The sequence below is a fragment of the Eschrichtius robustus genome, chromosome 19 (genome assembly GCF_028021215.1).
Source record: "Eschrichtius robustus isolate mEscRob2 chromosome 19, mEscRob2.pri, whole genome shotgun sequence".
Taxonomy (NCBI): domain Eukaryota; kingdom Metazoa; phylum Chordata; class Mammalia; order Artiodactyla; family Eschrichtiidae; genus Eschrichtius; species Eschrichtius robustus.
The window spans coordinates 1,019,376-1,034,435 of record NC_090842.1 but is presented as its reverse complement, the minus strand read 5'-3'; the positions used below and the strand labels follow the sequence as shown (position 1 = coordinate 1,034,435).

Sequence of the window (15,060 nt, the reverse complement as noted above, 5' to 3'; positions counted from 1 at the left end):
GACCACCCGCCCCCAGGGCTCACCTGGGCTGTTCGCAGACTCCTCGGCCGTCATCTGCATGAGGAGAGCCACCTGCTGGCGCTCCGAGAGCGGGTAGCCGGCGCGGATCCCGGACAGCCCCATGCCGAACAGCAGCCCGGCCTTGCGGGTGACAGGCTCCTTCTTAATCCTCTTCCGCTCAGGACCCTGCTTCTCTGTGAGGCGTGGAGGAGAGAGGGGAGACTTCATGCCACGGAGCCCTCTGACTGCGGAGCCTCAGCTGGCAGCACGGGGGCCCCCGCCTCACAGCCTGCGGGGGAGGGGAGGGACAGCCGGCAGCGCGCACGCCGCCCGTCATCACCTCTTCCGGCAGCAGCTGTGCTGGGGACACGATTCCGACACCTCGTCACCCGCCGCTGAAGCCAAGCCTGGCCCCCACCGACCGTCCACTGCTCCAGGCGCCTCCCCAGACCGTGCCCTGCGCGCCAGGCGGCTCACGCAGGACGGGCCTCGGTCTAGCAACTCCTAGCATCTGTGATCCAGGTCCTCCGCCCCACCCCGCCTCCAAAGAGTTCAGATGGAAAATGCAAACACAGCGTAGAGACCCGCGGAGAGGTCAAGGCTGACTGGGCGGTACTGTACCTTTCTTCTTGCTTCTAGGAGCCTCCATCTCATGCCATGGCGCTTCGAGGAGCGAACCAGCCTTGCAGTACCACGGCGTGGACTGAGCTGGAGGCATCTAAAGGCATCAACACAGAGCACTAACGAGATACGGGGCCAGCCCGGCGCCCCCTCACGACAAGCATACTGTGCTCCTCTGGCCCCTCACCTAACACCCTGCCGGCCTCAGGCAGAAACACTGCGCCGTTTCTTTCACAGGGGCGGGGAGGACGAAGAGAAAAGACACCCCCGACTCCACGGATCAGGAGTCAAAAGCTCACTTTGCTCCACACTCACCCTCCTACTCACAGGAACTGGGGCTCCGTCGAGTCTCAGACCCCTCCCCTGCTGCCCTGTGCGTTCTGGGGAGCCCGGGGATGGGGGGGGGGCGGGCCTAGGTCACAGGTGCGGACCACGGGGAGGGAAGCTGGGTCGCCACGGGGCCCGGGTCTCTGAGGGGCTCTCCCTGCTCTCCGTGTCCCAGGGCTGGGGCGACCTCTCCACTCCCAGAAGTACAACCCTGGGCTGCTCTCCACCTCAGGCCCCACAAGCGTGTCACGCTTTCCATTTTCTTACAAAGAGTGTTCTGTAAACTGTTACTTCCTTAAAAAGTACCTTAAACTGCCTTTTTAAAAACTAAAGTTGTGATCTGCTGACAATGCTGATCTGTGCATCTTAGGTGATAACCCCCAAGCACCACAGGCCACCCCACCAGCAACAACTGGTTTTTAACCAATGCACAAGGCATACGCCCAAGCAAGGAGGAAATTCAGAAAGGACGCTCCTCAGGGGTGACCAAGGACCCCGCTCGCCTTCTCCCCTGCCCCGAATTCCCCCACGACCCGGCAAAAGCAGTGAGGAGAGGGCGGCACATGGCCCCCGGGGCCCGGCCCTTCAAGGAGGCCTCTGCACAGGGCACAGCTTGTGCCAGCTGGCACAGCTGGCACCCAGCAGCTTCAAGGAGCCCCGAGAAACGAAGCCACGCTGGGGCAGCGGCCGGACCCGGGCGGGGGCCTGGCTCAGAAGCTCTCCCACAGCCGAGTGCCACACGGACGGGTCTGGGCATCGGGGCAGGGGGAGGCCGTGTGGCCCTGCCTGTGCCCTGTGACCTGGGCCCTGCTCTGCCCAACCTCCCGGGAAGCACAGCCTGGCCTCAGACAATTGGGGCGTCTGGCCTCTCAGGGGCTCCCCGCTCCCCCGTGCCCAGGGGCGGTGGAGACACGAAGCCCCCAGAGAAGAGGACGGAAGCAGAACCTCAGCGAAGCGCGTCACCCCGCGGCCCCCCGCCGGGCTGTGGGTGGCATCTGCTGAGTACACTGGGTCACCTCAGGGGTGGAAGCAAGCAGACCAGCCCCCCTCTCCGCGGCACACGGGTCTTCAGGACAGATGCACCCGTGCTTTAAGACGCCAGAGGAACCCGGCAGAAGGGCCACAGCCACCTCTGTCTTCAAGTGACCGTGCAGGCAGTGGACGCCCAGGGCCAGGGAGGTGCCTCGAGGGCCTTGCCTGCGCTGCTGTTGAGTGGCAGCGAAGAATCAACTTCTGCCCAGAGACTCTGATGCCAGCTACAGAGCTGGGCCCTGTGGCACCGGCCTGTGGTCTCAGGAAGGGGCTGGGAGAGCTGTAAGGCTGAGGCAACCCCAGCACGAGTCCACACCTGCCCAGGGGCCCTGCTCACCCCACACGTGGAGGAGAACAGACTAACCCTCTGGTCTCCCCAGGCTTAACACAGGAAAAAACCCCAAATGTAATCCCATCTCCTGAGACGCCAATTTCTCGGTGGTGGAGTGTACTTTTCCACAGGTGCCGCGGCTGCCGGGATCTGGAGAGCCCACGTCTGGCCGGGCTGGGAGTCTCGGGTGGAGCGGGTGCCCACGGAACCCCGGCCACAGAGGAGCGGAGGCCGGGGCGCTGGTGCTGCAGAAGGGTCCTCCTGCCCAGCCACTGCGTCCTGTCGGCAAGGGCCAACCCGGGGGTCAACCCAGGTGAGACCTGCAGAGCCTCCTTCCTGCCCTGCCCTGGGGGGTGGGCGACGGCCCCACCTGCCAGTGCAGGGACGGGGACGCGGCAGAGGAGGTGCCCGGGCCACGGCCCAGCTCCCTCAGCGCTCTGCGAAGGTTTTGCTTCTCACATCCAACCGGAAGAGAACAGAAGTTACACGAAGCCCAGGCGGCGTGCGTCAAGTTGTAGACTGGAAAACTGGCAGGTCCGTGTGAGTGGCGAGCGAGGCCAAAGGGTGCTGTGGAGGCGCAGGGGCTGGAGCGCACCCTGCCCCCTCGTTCCCCGGGGACGCCAGCGGTGCCGTCTTCCCAGGGTAATGGAGGGAAGGCAGTCTCATGAGCCTGGACAGTCCCCTCACCGTGAGGAAAGCAGCGCACAGCCGTGTGACTCGGCCTGTATGTCCACGGCGCCTTGATTCTCACGCTCGGTCACCTCGCTGGTCCTCTGTGAAATCGGGGCCATGTTTATCCTCTCTTTCTGGGACACGGTCACCCAGCTAGCAGATGCAAGGGTCCCCAGCCCCCGAGGCCATCCCTGGGTTTCCCCCTAAATGCTGTTCCTGTCGCCCCCGGAACACACCTCTGCTCTCCTCCCACAGCCCCCGTGGCCTCTTCTGGGGCTGGGCCTGCGGAGGGCGCAGCCCTGAGGGCCTCTGTTTCAGGACCCAGCATCCAGAGTCCACTCCTCCTGGGGAGTTTCACTCCCCAGCAAAACTGACAGCGTCCAGTGGAGAACTTCCCCGAGTCACGGCGAATCCTGGCAGCAAAGACACAGAGTGAGCTTCTGGGAGGTCTCCTCTGGCTTCCGGGACGTGGTCTGCAGACACCCTCCCGGCCGCCTTCTGCGTCCCCTCGGGCAGTCCCGTGGTCCCACACGACGCTCCGCATGGAGCCCGCACCCTGCGCAGACACCGGCGGCCCCGTGTGCTCCTGCTGGACCCTGGCTGGCAGCTCTCCTGCTTCCTCTGTGCCTCAGTCAAGGCAGCGTCTTTAGTTTCAGCAGCGTCCAGCTCACTCATCCTGCTCATGGCGGACCCGGTAAGCGCTAGAACCGTCCCCTGAATGCTTCGTTTCAGCAATCATTTCTGCTGCCTTGTGCTCTGTTTTACATTGTGAAAACTCTGCCTGATCTTCTGGACGCTGTTCTGTGTCTGCTCAGGTGTCTTCCTCCTGCCGCGGCCATCTCTAGGTCCAATCCTCGTCTCCGCTCTGGGCCCTAGGAAGGCGCACAGAGGCCCAGGGAGGGCCAGCCCCGTGGGGGCAGGACGGCGTGAGCCTGGGGAGCCCTCTCGTCCCCCAGGCTGGAGGACGGCATCTTCCAGCCGGAGGTGTCGGCGGGCACGGCTGCCCTCAGCCCGTCCACTGCCACCAGAAGCCCCGTGGCTGACAGCCAGGGCATACCACGTGGCCGAAAGTGGGAAATCTATGACTCTCCTCAGATGTCACCATCGTCAGGGCTCCGCCCTGTGGGGGGGAGGGGGCGGAGGAGGTCCTCTGTCTCCCATGAAGTTGCAGGGCTTGGCCCACGGCAGGCTGACGGGAGGTGGGTGGTCGGCACCGGGACCTGTTGTCCCGAGAGCGTCCCGTCCCTCGGCCTCAGAGCACACCTTCCACACCACACAGGGCCTGACCTGCACGATCAGTCACAAACACATGCTTCTGACCAAGAAGCCGGCCCAGGCACAGTCCACATGTGACAGACACCCCGTCAGGTGACGGGCTGCACGGGGTCCTCCCGCATTACACTCCGACCCTCCAAGTGCCACTGGACCCACACAGGCACCATCATTCAGGCTGTGGTGACAACCGGCTTTCCTTCCGGTTTCCTGCTCTATGTCTCCTCCTTTTCCTTTTTAAAAAAATTTCCAGCGTTGATCATTTAAAGAAAGAGCGGTCTGTGTGGCCTTCAGCAAGTCCCCGGCCTGAGAGGGACAGGCTGGACCCCCCCCCCCGTCTCACTCCCCCCGCAGTGGCTGCTCCAGCTCCAGGTAAGGGCGACCACAGAGCCGCCCCACAGGTGACCGTGATCAGGAGGCCAGAATCTACGGAGGTGAGGTTGGCATAAAGGGCCTGGACAACAGGGGTTCCCAACCACTGACCCCAACTTTCACTACAGCAGTAAATCAGAACCAGTAAATCGTAATCCAGACCGCCAGCAACGCACCAACAGCGTCATCCATCCCGCCGCTCCCAGCCTGCCTGGGGGCCTCTGACCACCCCTCCAGCTCCCCACACCCAAACCCGGGAGTTCATCGGGTGGAGCGGCCACCCTGACCCAGACCAGAGAGAAGTGGGCCCAGCCACGCCCTCTCGACTTGGCCTGGGGTGGAGGTGGCCAGCGTCCTACACCAGTCCTGCCCGCTCTGGGGTCCCGAGAGCTCCAGGGTCACGGTGTGGGTGGCATGTGCCCTCCCAACCAGCGACTCACAGCGTGTCACGCCTGGCAGGCGGCCAAGCCCCTGCATGGTCAGCCACGTGGCCTCCGGCACTTGGCAGGGGGCGTGCTCAGAGCCCAGCGCCAGTGAGTCCCTGCACACGGGGCAGCCTTGAGCAGGAGTCCCGACAGGCCCTGCCCACCAGGGGAGCTGCGTGCCCGCCGCCTCCGTCCCCAGATCCCAGCCCTGACGGGTGAGCTGCTCACACACCCTCCCTGCAGAGCCAGCCCGAAGGAGAAGCAAAGAAACGCTGGGAGCTGACAACAGGCCCCTCTCTGAAGGGCCCTGGGGGCTCCAGGTGGGAGGCGGGAGCACTGCTGCCAGGCTGACAAGAAGCCTGCAAGGCTCCATCCACACAGGCCTCAGCAGCAGGTGTGTGTACATGTATGCTGCGGGGAAATCAAACACGTAAGAAGCAGACAGCAAAGTATAATTTGAAGCAGGTCCCGGTCCCACCAAGACTGGCACCGGGCAGGAGGGCCCCCTCTCCCTGCCTGCAGGCGCCTGCCCGCTGGCGGCCCGAGCTCCAGGGAGGACGCCCCAGCCCTGACTAAGCGCTGCGGGCCTCCTGGGGACCAGCGAACAGGAGGATGCTCCCAGGGAGCCCGGGGGTCTCCGGGGGACGCTCATCAGCCTCCCCGTCTCAGGGAGCACAGCCGGAGAAACTCGCTATTGGCCACTTGGAACCGTCGCCTGAGCGCCAGGCTGCATCTTCCCAGCAGGGGGCGCTGGAGGAACACGGCAGGAGCCAGCAGGCAGGGAGGGGACGTGGGAACACGGGGACCTTCAGCCTCCCCAGCTCAGCGCTAACCAGAGTTGGCACTTCTGCACAAGAGCCTCCCCATCTGCCCTGGGGCGGGCGGGCGGGCAGGCGGCACCTGGTGCAAGCGCGGATCCTCGGGGGAAGAGCTTCACTCCGCCCGGCCAGGCAGCCGCTCACCAGGAAGGGCAGGGAGGGGGTCAGTGACCAGGGCTGTAGGCGAGGTGCCCAGTCCTGGCCCGAAGGATGAGACGCTCCCAGTTACTGGAGACCAGTTCTGCCACATGACCAAAGCAGATGTACAAGAAAGCTGCACGCTCGGCCCCTGAACCCCGGGGGGCGGGGGATGGGCAGGACACAGTCCCCCAGTCGAAGGCCCCTCCTCCTCCCACACTGTGTACTGAAAAAACCGCACATAAGCGGACCCATGCAGCTCACACCCGTGCTGTTCAAGGGTCAATGGTACAGTAAAACTGGCCCCCAAAGAGATAAACAATAAACAGTAAAAGGACAAATGCTGTACTTTACATGTACTTAGACTTTGTCCCTGCCTGGAAAATCCCACTTGCAAAACGTTCTTCAGTTTCCCACCTGCCTGGAGCCTCGTGCTGAGGTGCCAACCGTCCCCCAGGCCTGCTGGAGGCCGCCTTCACGGCCAGCACACCACAGAGACCCCAGAGGACGCCCCGCCCGCCTGTGCTCGGGCAGCAGTCCTCCCGGGAGCGGGCAGGAACATCCCGGAGGAGGACACGGACCTGCAGACCCCCAACATCCTGGAAGCCGGCAACCAAACAGCGATGCCACGCCCTCCAGTACCAGAACTGCCTCGGGCACCCAAGCCTGAGTTTGGCCTGTCTCTTCTGCACCCAGAGCCTGAGGCACAGGGTCCCTGGGAGGACTCCCACCTCCTCCGCCCTCCTCCCCGGCCCACCCCCTCCCCTTGCGAAGGACCCCGCGGAGGTTGAGCTGCCTGTCCCGGACCCGGACCCCAGCCACACCCCAGCCGGCACCACCAACCCCGCCAACCTGCTTCACCAGCCTGCAGCTACCCCAGCTCTCTGCTCAGTGGCTGCGGGCCCGGGGGGCACCCGCCTGGGGGGCGCCCCGTGCAGGAGACGTTGTGAGTGAAGACGTTCATTCCAGGCTGTTCCCCTGCCATTTCTCCCCGTTCTCTCACATTTATCTCATTTCTGTACCTGCCATTTTCCTGAGACTGGACACAAACCCTCACGTGCAGCAAAGCCCCCCCTGCCCTCCTCCCGGTCCTGGCAGGACCTCTGCTCCTTCCCCCGTGGCTGCATCCCGGGGGACCCAGGCCCCCCTCGCGGCTCTGCGGATCCACCCCGCACCTGCCCCTGGCTCAGGGGGTCTGCAGTCAGATGACCAGCAGGCGGGGAAGGCCCAGGACACCAGGACCAAGAGGAGGAGTGTGAGCCGGCTGGCAAAGGGGCCAGGTTCTTGCCTGGACCCAGCACGTGTCCCTGCAAGCAGCTCAGATGGAACCAACCTGAAAGTGCGCGCACCACACGGAGGTAACCGGCAGGCCCGCAGCGCGCGCACGCGCAGGAAGACTGCATGGTTCCTGCCCATTTTCACAGCTCCCTTTGGCCTCTATTTCAAACAACTGGGTTTAATTTATGTGCTGCTGTAGCCCTGAGGGGAAACATGTTTATCCTCCCATGTAAAGCTCTCCAGAGGCTCTCCTTGAGGGAGAGGAGCCCGTGGTCACACGCACGGGAGGCCCCGGGCAGGCTGGGGCTGGGGGAACGTGGCTTCTTGGCGCACTGGCAGGAATTCTCTGCCTGGGAACCTGCCCTGTCAGCTCTGAAGCACCCCTCCTGGGCCTGTGCGGCGGGACGGGGGTGCCAGGGGCGGCGGGGGTACCTGTGTCCGAGTCCTGGGAATTCTCTGCCTGGGGATCTGCCCTGTCAGCTCCGAGTCCCCCCTTCCCGGGCCTGTGCGGCGGGACGGGGGCGGCGGGGGCGGCGGCGGGGGTACCTGTGTCCGAGTCCTGGGAATTCTCTGCCTGGGAACCTGCCCTGTCAGCTCTGAGTACCCACCCCGGGCCTGTGCGGTGGGACAGGGGCGGCGGGGGCGGGACGGGGGCGCCGGGGGTACCTGTGTCCGAGTCCTTCTGCTCTCCATGGGCGCCCACAGTGAAGGGCAGCTTCCGCTTGGTTGCTCGCTCTCTCACCTCCTTCCCGCCATCACTGCGGTCCAGCTTCGGGGTCTTGGTTAGAGAAACTTTATCTTTATCCTGGGAAAGAGAGTGACGCTTTCAGACGTTGGCCCTAAGTTAGATTCTCAAAGTCCTCAGGTCTACCAGGACTTCACGTGCCAGGAAAGCAAGTCTCTTATTTGGGCAATGGACACCCCTCCTGCCCACCAGGCTCAGAGGCACCCACGGCCCTGCCACCTCGCTGCCTCCTTCCTCGTGTTCCCAGAGACGGACTCAGTAACGGGGAAGGCGCACCTTCAGAGGGGCCTGCTGACAGACGGAGCCCGCCCTCCACTGGAAACTCTCCCCGTGACCGTGGACGAAGGGGCCCGGCCTCCCACCCAACGGGAGTATGTCTGCCCTGAGACGCTGGCTCCCCTCCAGCGTGTCGTCCTTCGCCTGCCCTGTGCCTGAGCCACCTCTGGCCACCACAGGCCTGTGACACTGCGGGGCCGTCTTTGGGACGGATACTGCAGCCGCAGCAGCCCCGGAGCAGAGCCAGTGCAGGCGGCCCAGCCCAGAGCAGGAGCTGGCTGGAGGGCGGCCGGGTGTGGCCATCGCTCCCGGCCCTGCTGACCTGTAAGGACCCAGGAGCCCGAATTCCAGCCTCAACCTGGGAGGTCCAGCCGGGCGTCTGCCTCGCCTGTCACCGTCTGCAGAACCGGGGGAAGCGCCACCTTGGGGGGGTGGGGGGCTCGGGATGTGACACGCCCCGCCCGGAAAGGGCAGCACGCAGAGCCCTGAGGGCGGGGGCCGCTCAGCGGAGCCTCAGGCTACCCGGCGCCCCGGCTCGTCTGCCCGCAGCGCACCGCACGGGCCAGCCAATTTGCGTTGCTGACATGGAGGACGGCACCGCTACCGCCAGGCGGCTCCTTCTCCAGCGGCAGGCTTTCCTTCTGGAATCCACCCCGGGGAGGCGGAGGCAAACACACGGCCCTCACAGCAGCCCTCATGGCACTGGGGCGTCGGGTGCTCCTGGGAGGGGACGCTCAGCCCTGAGCGGCGCGAGTCCTGTCTCCCGGGGCCCTGAGAGTCCTCCGCTTGACTGCCACGCCGTGCCCTCCAGTCTCAGCAGGCAACGAGACACCCTTGGGTGACCAGGGGGACTCCGCCACAACACACTGCCAGCTCCGAGGGCACCTGGAGCGCGAAGAGGGACCAGCAGGCAGAGCCCGAGCCTCGGCGGAGCCGGTGCCAGGGGCGCCAGGACACAGGCCCGCTTGTCACCACCTGCACGCACCTCCCCCCCACCCACCGCCCCTGCCCGGAGAACAGCACCCACCAGTGAAAACCCCAAACTGTAATAAGCAACTTGCCACCAAGAAAACTCCTGGCCCAGTTGGTTAATCTGATCGACAGACACAAAAAAAGATAACACAAATCACAATAACAACGTATTCAGAAATGCAAGAAATTAAAAAATCAATGTAATTCACCACACTAAGAAAATACAGGACGGGAACTTCCCTGGTGGTCCAGTGGCTAAGACTCCACACTCCCGATGCAGGGGGCCCAGGTTCAATCCTTGGTCAGGGAACTAGATCCCACATGCCGCAACTAAGAGTTCGCACGCCGCAACTAAAGATCCCGCATGCTGCAACTAAGAGATGGTGCAGCCAAATAAGTAAATATTTTAAAAATGCTTTAAAAAAAAAAAAAAAAAGGATGGAAAATTATGATCATCTCCACAGCTGCAGAAAAGGCCTGAGGTCCTGAGACCAACTCCCAGCACACTGTGGGGAGGGACGTCCCCCACCTGACACAAGTTTGGTGCAGAAGATGGGGTGCGGCCCCCGAGAGGGGGTTCAAGTCAGGAATGCTTATACTCACCACATCTACTGAAAAACTAAACCTTTTTTTCTAATGAGCAAAAGATCTGAACACGCACTTGTCAGAAGAAAATATCCATACAGCCAGTTAACGTTTGGAAAGGTGTTCGGCGTTGGGAAAACGCAAATTAAAACCAGGAGGCAACACCAGTACTCCCACAAGAATGGCTGACTGGACCGGCAGAGCAGTGGGCCTCGGACGCTGCTTGGGGCCACTCAGAGTTTCTAACAAAGTCCGGGGAGTAAGTGACGTGCCACACAAACTCACAGTTTTGTTCATAACAGTAAAAGAAAGAAAGAGCAACCGCCTATCAAAAGGCAAATGGGTGCATCCACTCCAGTGCAGCCGTAGACGGAACATTCCACAGCTGTGGGAAGATGCCGGCGGGCTGCGCCCCACCGTGACAACACGCCTCAGGGGGGCGGTCTCCTCCACGGTCAGACCGGGCCAGCCCCGCCCCCCTCTTCTTCCTGAGGGATAACACGGAGTATTCATCTTACGATGCTGTGATTTTACACAGGAAAAAATCCAGAGGAATTGACAATTAAACTCTTCAAATTAGTAAGTGAATGAGAAGCTCAATCACACAGAAAGTGATTGGTTTCTATATACTATAAACCATTGGGAAATCATGCTGAAATATGACATATTAATATCGAAAGACATTACATACATAGGAATAAATCAAACAAAAGGTGTTCAAGTCCTCTACATAGACAATTACAAACATTACTGAGAGAACAGAAATTAGACTGATAAAAATGGAGGCCCGCTTATGGGACACTGTTCAATACTGTTAGCACAGCAAATCTCCCCAAACTCATCTTTACATTCAAAGCAATCCAATCAAAACCCAGCAGGCTTTTCGTGGAGATCAGCCCTTTTTCCAAAATGTACATGGAAACGCAAAGGGTCAAAAGTAGCAAGGACAATTCTGAAGAACAATGAAGTTGGGCAAATTAAACTGCCAGGTATCAAGATTGTACAATTATAGGGTCACAACAGGTGGTCCTGGACCCAAGGGCCAAAGGTTCAGAGCAAAGAGCAGAAGCTGAGCCCCACCTGACTAGTGACAAGGGCTCCGCTACAAGCCAGCAGGAAAGGACAGTCTTCCCAGTGACAATGTCCACGTGGACATCCACAGGGAAAAAAATAAACCTTGACCCTCCCTTACAGCACAAAACAAAAAATGAGTCCAGATGGATCACAGACGGAGAGCGTGTGCAGGACGGTACAGGAGACCAGTAGGCGACAGAAAAAAGCAAATTAAACTGACATCACCAAGTGTTAGCACGGATGGGTCCACCTGACCTAGGCTTCGGGGGTGCAGAACTGTGCAGTCACTTTGACGAACTATTAAACCCTATCTGCTGCCTCCACAGAAAAACCCCGGTGTATGTATGTCCACATCACACCTGGACTGGAAAGAATCCAGATATGTACCAGCACAGGAATCGGCACAAGCTGCTTGAACGTCCATCCGATGGACGCCACACAGCCACAGAGGAAGAGCCTCCTTCCAACAGCAAGGGCCTGTCCATCGAAAGGAAGCAGAGATCCCCGCCACGAGTCCGCGTCCCCTGTGGGTGGGGGCAGGGTGTTACCGCGGGGGCTGCTCGCGGGGGAGGGGGGTGTCCCGAGAGCCTGGTCTGGATCATCGTTATCCCAGGTTCTAGAACTGAAATGTGCACTTCTGCTTCACTGAAAGTGCTCACCGAAAGCTTTTAACCCTCAGCCAGAGCAGAGCGGGGCAGACCTCGCTGAGCCCCCCTCGTTAGTACCCAGGCACCGTCACAGGGACCAACCGTACACACTCCACAGTGTGTTTATTTCCTCAAAGCTAAAAGGATATCTAGACGTCAAGTTCAACCTCTATCAGGTTCAACCTCTATCAGTTCAACCTCTGTGTCAGACCCTGGCACACCCTGAAAACTGCCAGGGCGGGGAAACAGGTGCAGCCTGCGGCCCAGCAACCAGTGTCCCCACGGATGCTCAGTCAACTCCCACACACCACGTACAGAGAGAGGAGGGCTCGCTCTTAACCCGCACCCCGCACACCTGCCCTGGAACCACCTCGACTATGATGAACTGAGGCTTATCTGTAAATGACCAACAACGACGGAACCCAGTAGAAATGAGGACTCTATATCAGCCACCAAAAACAGCGCAAACAGGTTGATCCGACTGTCCCACCTTCGTTTGCTGAAAAGATGATCCTTTCCCATCTTGTAGAAAAGCAGCTGAGCACACACTTGGGTGCCTGTGAGGACCCTGCTCCCCAGGACGGGTGTGCACCTGTCCCCACCACCCCGCAGCTTCACAGCCAAGGCTGAGGGCCTCCGACTCCCTCCTGCCTTTTCAAGATGGCTGTGGTTATGCCAGGTCCTTTGAATTTCCATACACACTTTGGAAGCAGCTTATCAGTTTCTCCCCAGAAGCCCTCAGAGGCTTGGACCCGCATCACAACGGCTCTGTGAGACGGGCTTGGGGAGCGCTGGTGTCTGAACACTATGGAGCCGCCCTTGGCCCGCGAGCCCTGCTCCTCTCCAGCGGCTTGGACCTGCCTGAGTTTCCCACAGCAAAGCTCTGCAGGTTTCAGGGCGCACATCTTTCATCAAATTAATCCCTAAAGAGTCTGTATTTTTGATGCCACTCTACCACAGATTTGTTTTTAAACTTCCACGCCCGACCGCTGGCTGACAGCGCTCAGAAAAAGCACTCTGCACGCTGCTCCGGCCACAGCCTGGCCTCCTCGGGCGCGCGCCCCGCGGCTTCCGTGCGCACCTCCTGGGCCTCCTCCACGGACGGCCCTGTCATCTGGCTGAACGCAGCTGCCCTCCCCCCTCCAGTCAGGGAGCTCCTCTCTCTCAAGGCCTGGCCTGTCCCTCCCCTGCAAAACCTGCGTGGACACCTGTGGTGTCACACAGCCATGCCCGGGGAGCGCCCAGGGCGGACGGCCCTGCCCTGTGGAGGGGAGGGAGTCGCGGCGGGTGGCGCGTGCTTCAGCCCGGCGTCCCGCAGAGAGCGGGGCAGGGCGCGGGGCTGGCTCCTCGGCCAGGCACAGCTTGTTCCTCGGGCCTTTTTCTCTATTTCCCTCTCTGCCCTTGCAGACAGACAGGTAGCAATCCCCAGCGTCACCGGGACCGCAGGAGTCCACCCGGGACGGCAATACCCTGACGCCTTCACTGCCACCAGAAGGCCTGTCTGGAGCCCCGAGAGGAGCTGGGACTCCCAGGGGCTTTGGATCCACGGCCCCCAGCCCCTGACACCCTTCCTGTGAACTCAGCATCTGATGTGGCCTCCTACTCGCTCCTCGGTGGATCCCTCTGGGATTCCGGGAACCAGCGCTCCCAGAGTTTCCCAGCGTTGGGAGGAGCAGGGAGCCCGAGGCCTCTTCCCAGACCTGCCCGTAAAACCGCGGGACAAAGCGGCAACAAGCCACATCCAGCTTCCACACTGAGGGCACCTCTGAGCGTCCTCCTGGATCAAGGGGGGGCCAGGGCACGGGCCACAGCACCCCACGCAGAGCACGGGCAAGGCCACCTCTGCAGGTGGGCCCTCCCTCAGGAAGCCTGTGAGTCTGTAACTCCTGCAGACCAGCCTGGGGCTCCCTCTAAGAACAGTCTGGAGGGAACACTGGGTGTCACAGATTGTGGAGCACACAGCACACAGCACACACCCCCGAGCCCAGGGCACCAGCACATTAACAGGACACAAGGATGCAGATTTACAACCCATTTTCCTATTCACATTGGCAACAAGCAAACAAGGAGTACAATTACCCAGCAGTGTTTCAAGTCAGGACCACTCGCATGGCTACCGTCAGATGCGGTCTGCCAGCAACCCTATGGCAGGAACCCATGGTCCTGAGGGACAGACCGTGGGGCCGAACTGGGGTTCACTCAGACAGCAATTTCTGTCCACGGACCTAGTGGTTAAAGCTCCACTTTGGCCCCCAAATAACAAACACATCCTTAAAAAAGCCAGACGTGTCCTCCACAGCCACCCAGACCACAGCAGTTCCTCCACTGCCGCCCGAAGAGGGTCTCCCGGCACAGATGTCGCCCACTGCAGAGGGACGAGCGACAGAGACAACCCCAGCCCTCCCCCGGGCCCAGACGAGGCCCACGTGGCGTGGTGGGGGAGGAGAGAGCTCACCTTTTTCCCGGGCTGCTTCTCCACCATGTCGCTGCTCAGGGAACGCTCTTCCTGCTGTGGGGTTCTAGAACACCCACCCTTGGGCATCGTTTCCTCCTCACCAAGCCTTCATTCACGCCGCCATCGCTTCATCGTCAACCGTCTGCTTCAAAACAGAGGACACGGGGTTAAGGTCCGGTGACCCCACATGAAACCCAGGTGCCTCCAGTCGGTGATGCACGATGCATGGATGCAGCAGCCTTCTGAAGGGGCCGCTCCTGATGCACCGGCCCGGCAGGCAGCCCCGGCAGCGGCACGTGCACCCTCCACGACGGAGCACGGCAGAACCCCAGGGAGCACACGGGGCCCTGCTCCGGGGGTCAGGCGCCACACATGTTCGGCGGCAGCACCCTCTGCCCATGGGCAGGGTCACACCTCAAGGTCCAGGGGATCACGCCCACCACCCTCTCGGCCCCCTGCCCTCACCCCCAGCATAAGGTCAGGATGAGGGCTACTCTGCCACTCAGAAAGCACCCAGCACCCCGAACTCCCCAACTCCCGCAAGTAAAATGTCCAGAAGGCAGGCAAGTGACACCGCTGGGGAATGCCCGGAGGATGCCAGGTGCCCACTCCTGCACATGGGCCTGAGGCCTTGGCCCCTGCATTTCCCAAGACACAGGCTGTGTTTATCGTGTTTTCTGTATTTTATGATGTTTTGGCATCTTCAGTTTGCTTTCTGGGGACAGACTGCCCTCCCACCACGGCCAGCCCTTTCTTGGCAAAGAGCCCCCACAAAACCACCCGCCACCCCACCTACCTCTCACACACAAGCCGGTGACTCCCCCGAACATAAAGCATCCCAGCTACTAGGTAACCAGAGACCACCCCACAGCCCGCGGAACTGTCCACTCCGCCCGCCGCCTTCCCCACGGAGACCCCGGCGGAGACTCTGGCCGACTCGCCTCTCAATCCTGCCTGCTGCTCCCGACAAGCCCGGTGCTTCCCTGGCGGCCCTGCCGGCACAGCCAGGCTCTCTGCACC

General features: G+C 61.4%; 1 protein-coding gene across 14 annotated transcripts in view; it reads right to left on the bottom strand.

Moving 5' to 3' along the window:
- Window positions 1–15,060, bottom strand: part of ANKRD11 (ankyrin repeat domain containing 11) — a 166,037-nt gene that overhangs the window by 17,433 nt on the left and 133,544 nt on the right. For 10 of the 14 annotated variants that reach the window (XM_068528192.1, XM_068528181.1, XM_068528180.1 and 7 more), the window contains 3 exons: window positions 14,041–14,182; window positions 7,953–8,091; window positions 24–194 (listed from right to left, as the gene is read on the bottom strand). In XM_068528192.1, the coding sequence (XP_068384293.1) occupies window positions 24–194; window positions 7,953–8,091; window positions 14,041–14,127 (397 nt within the window). In that variant the 5' untranslated portion in view covers window positions 14,128–14,182. Of the gene's footprint in view, window positions 1–23; window positions 195–621; window positions 719–7,952; window positions 8,092–14,040; window positions 14,186–15,060 lie in introns of all 14 variants that reach the window. The other 4 variants (XM_068528183.1, XM_068528187.1, XM_068528190.1 and 1 more) reach the window with 2 other exon arrangements.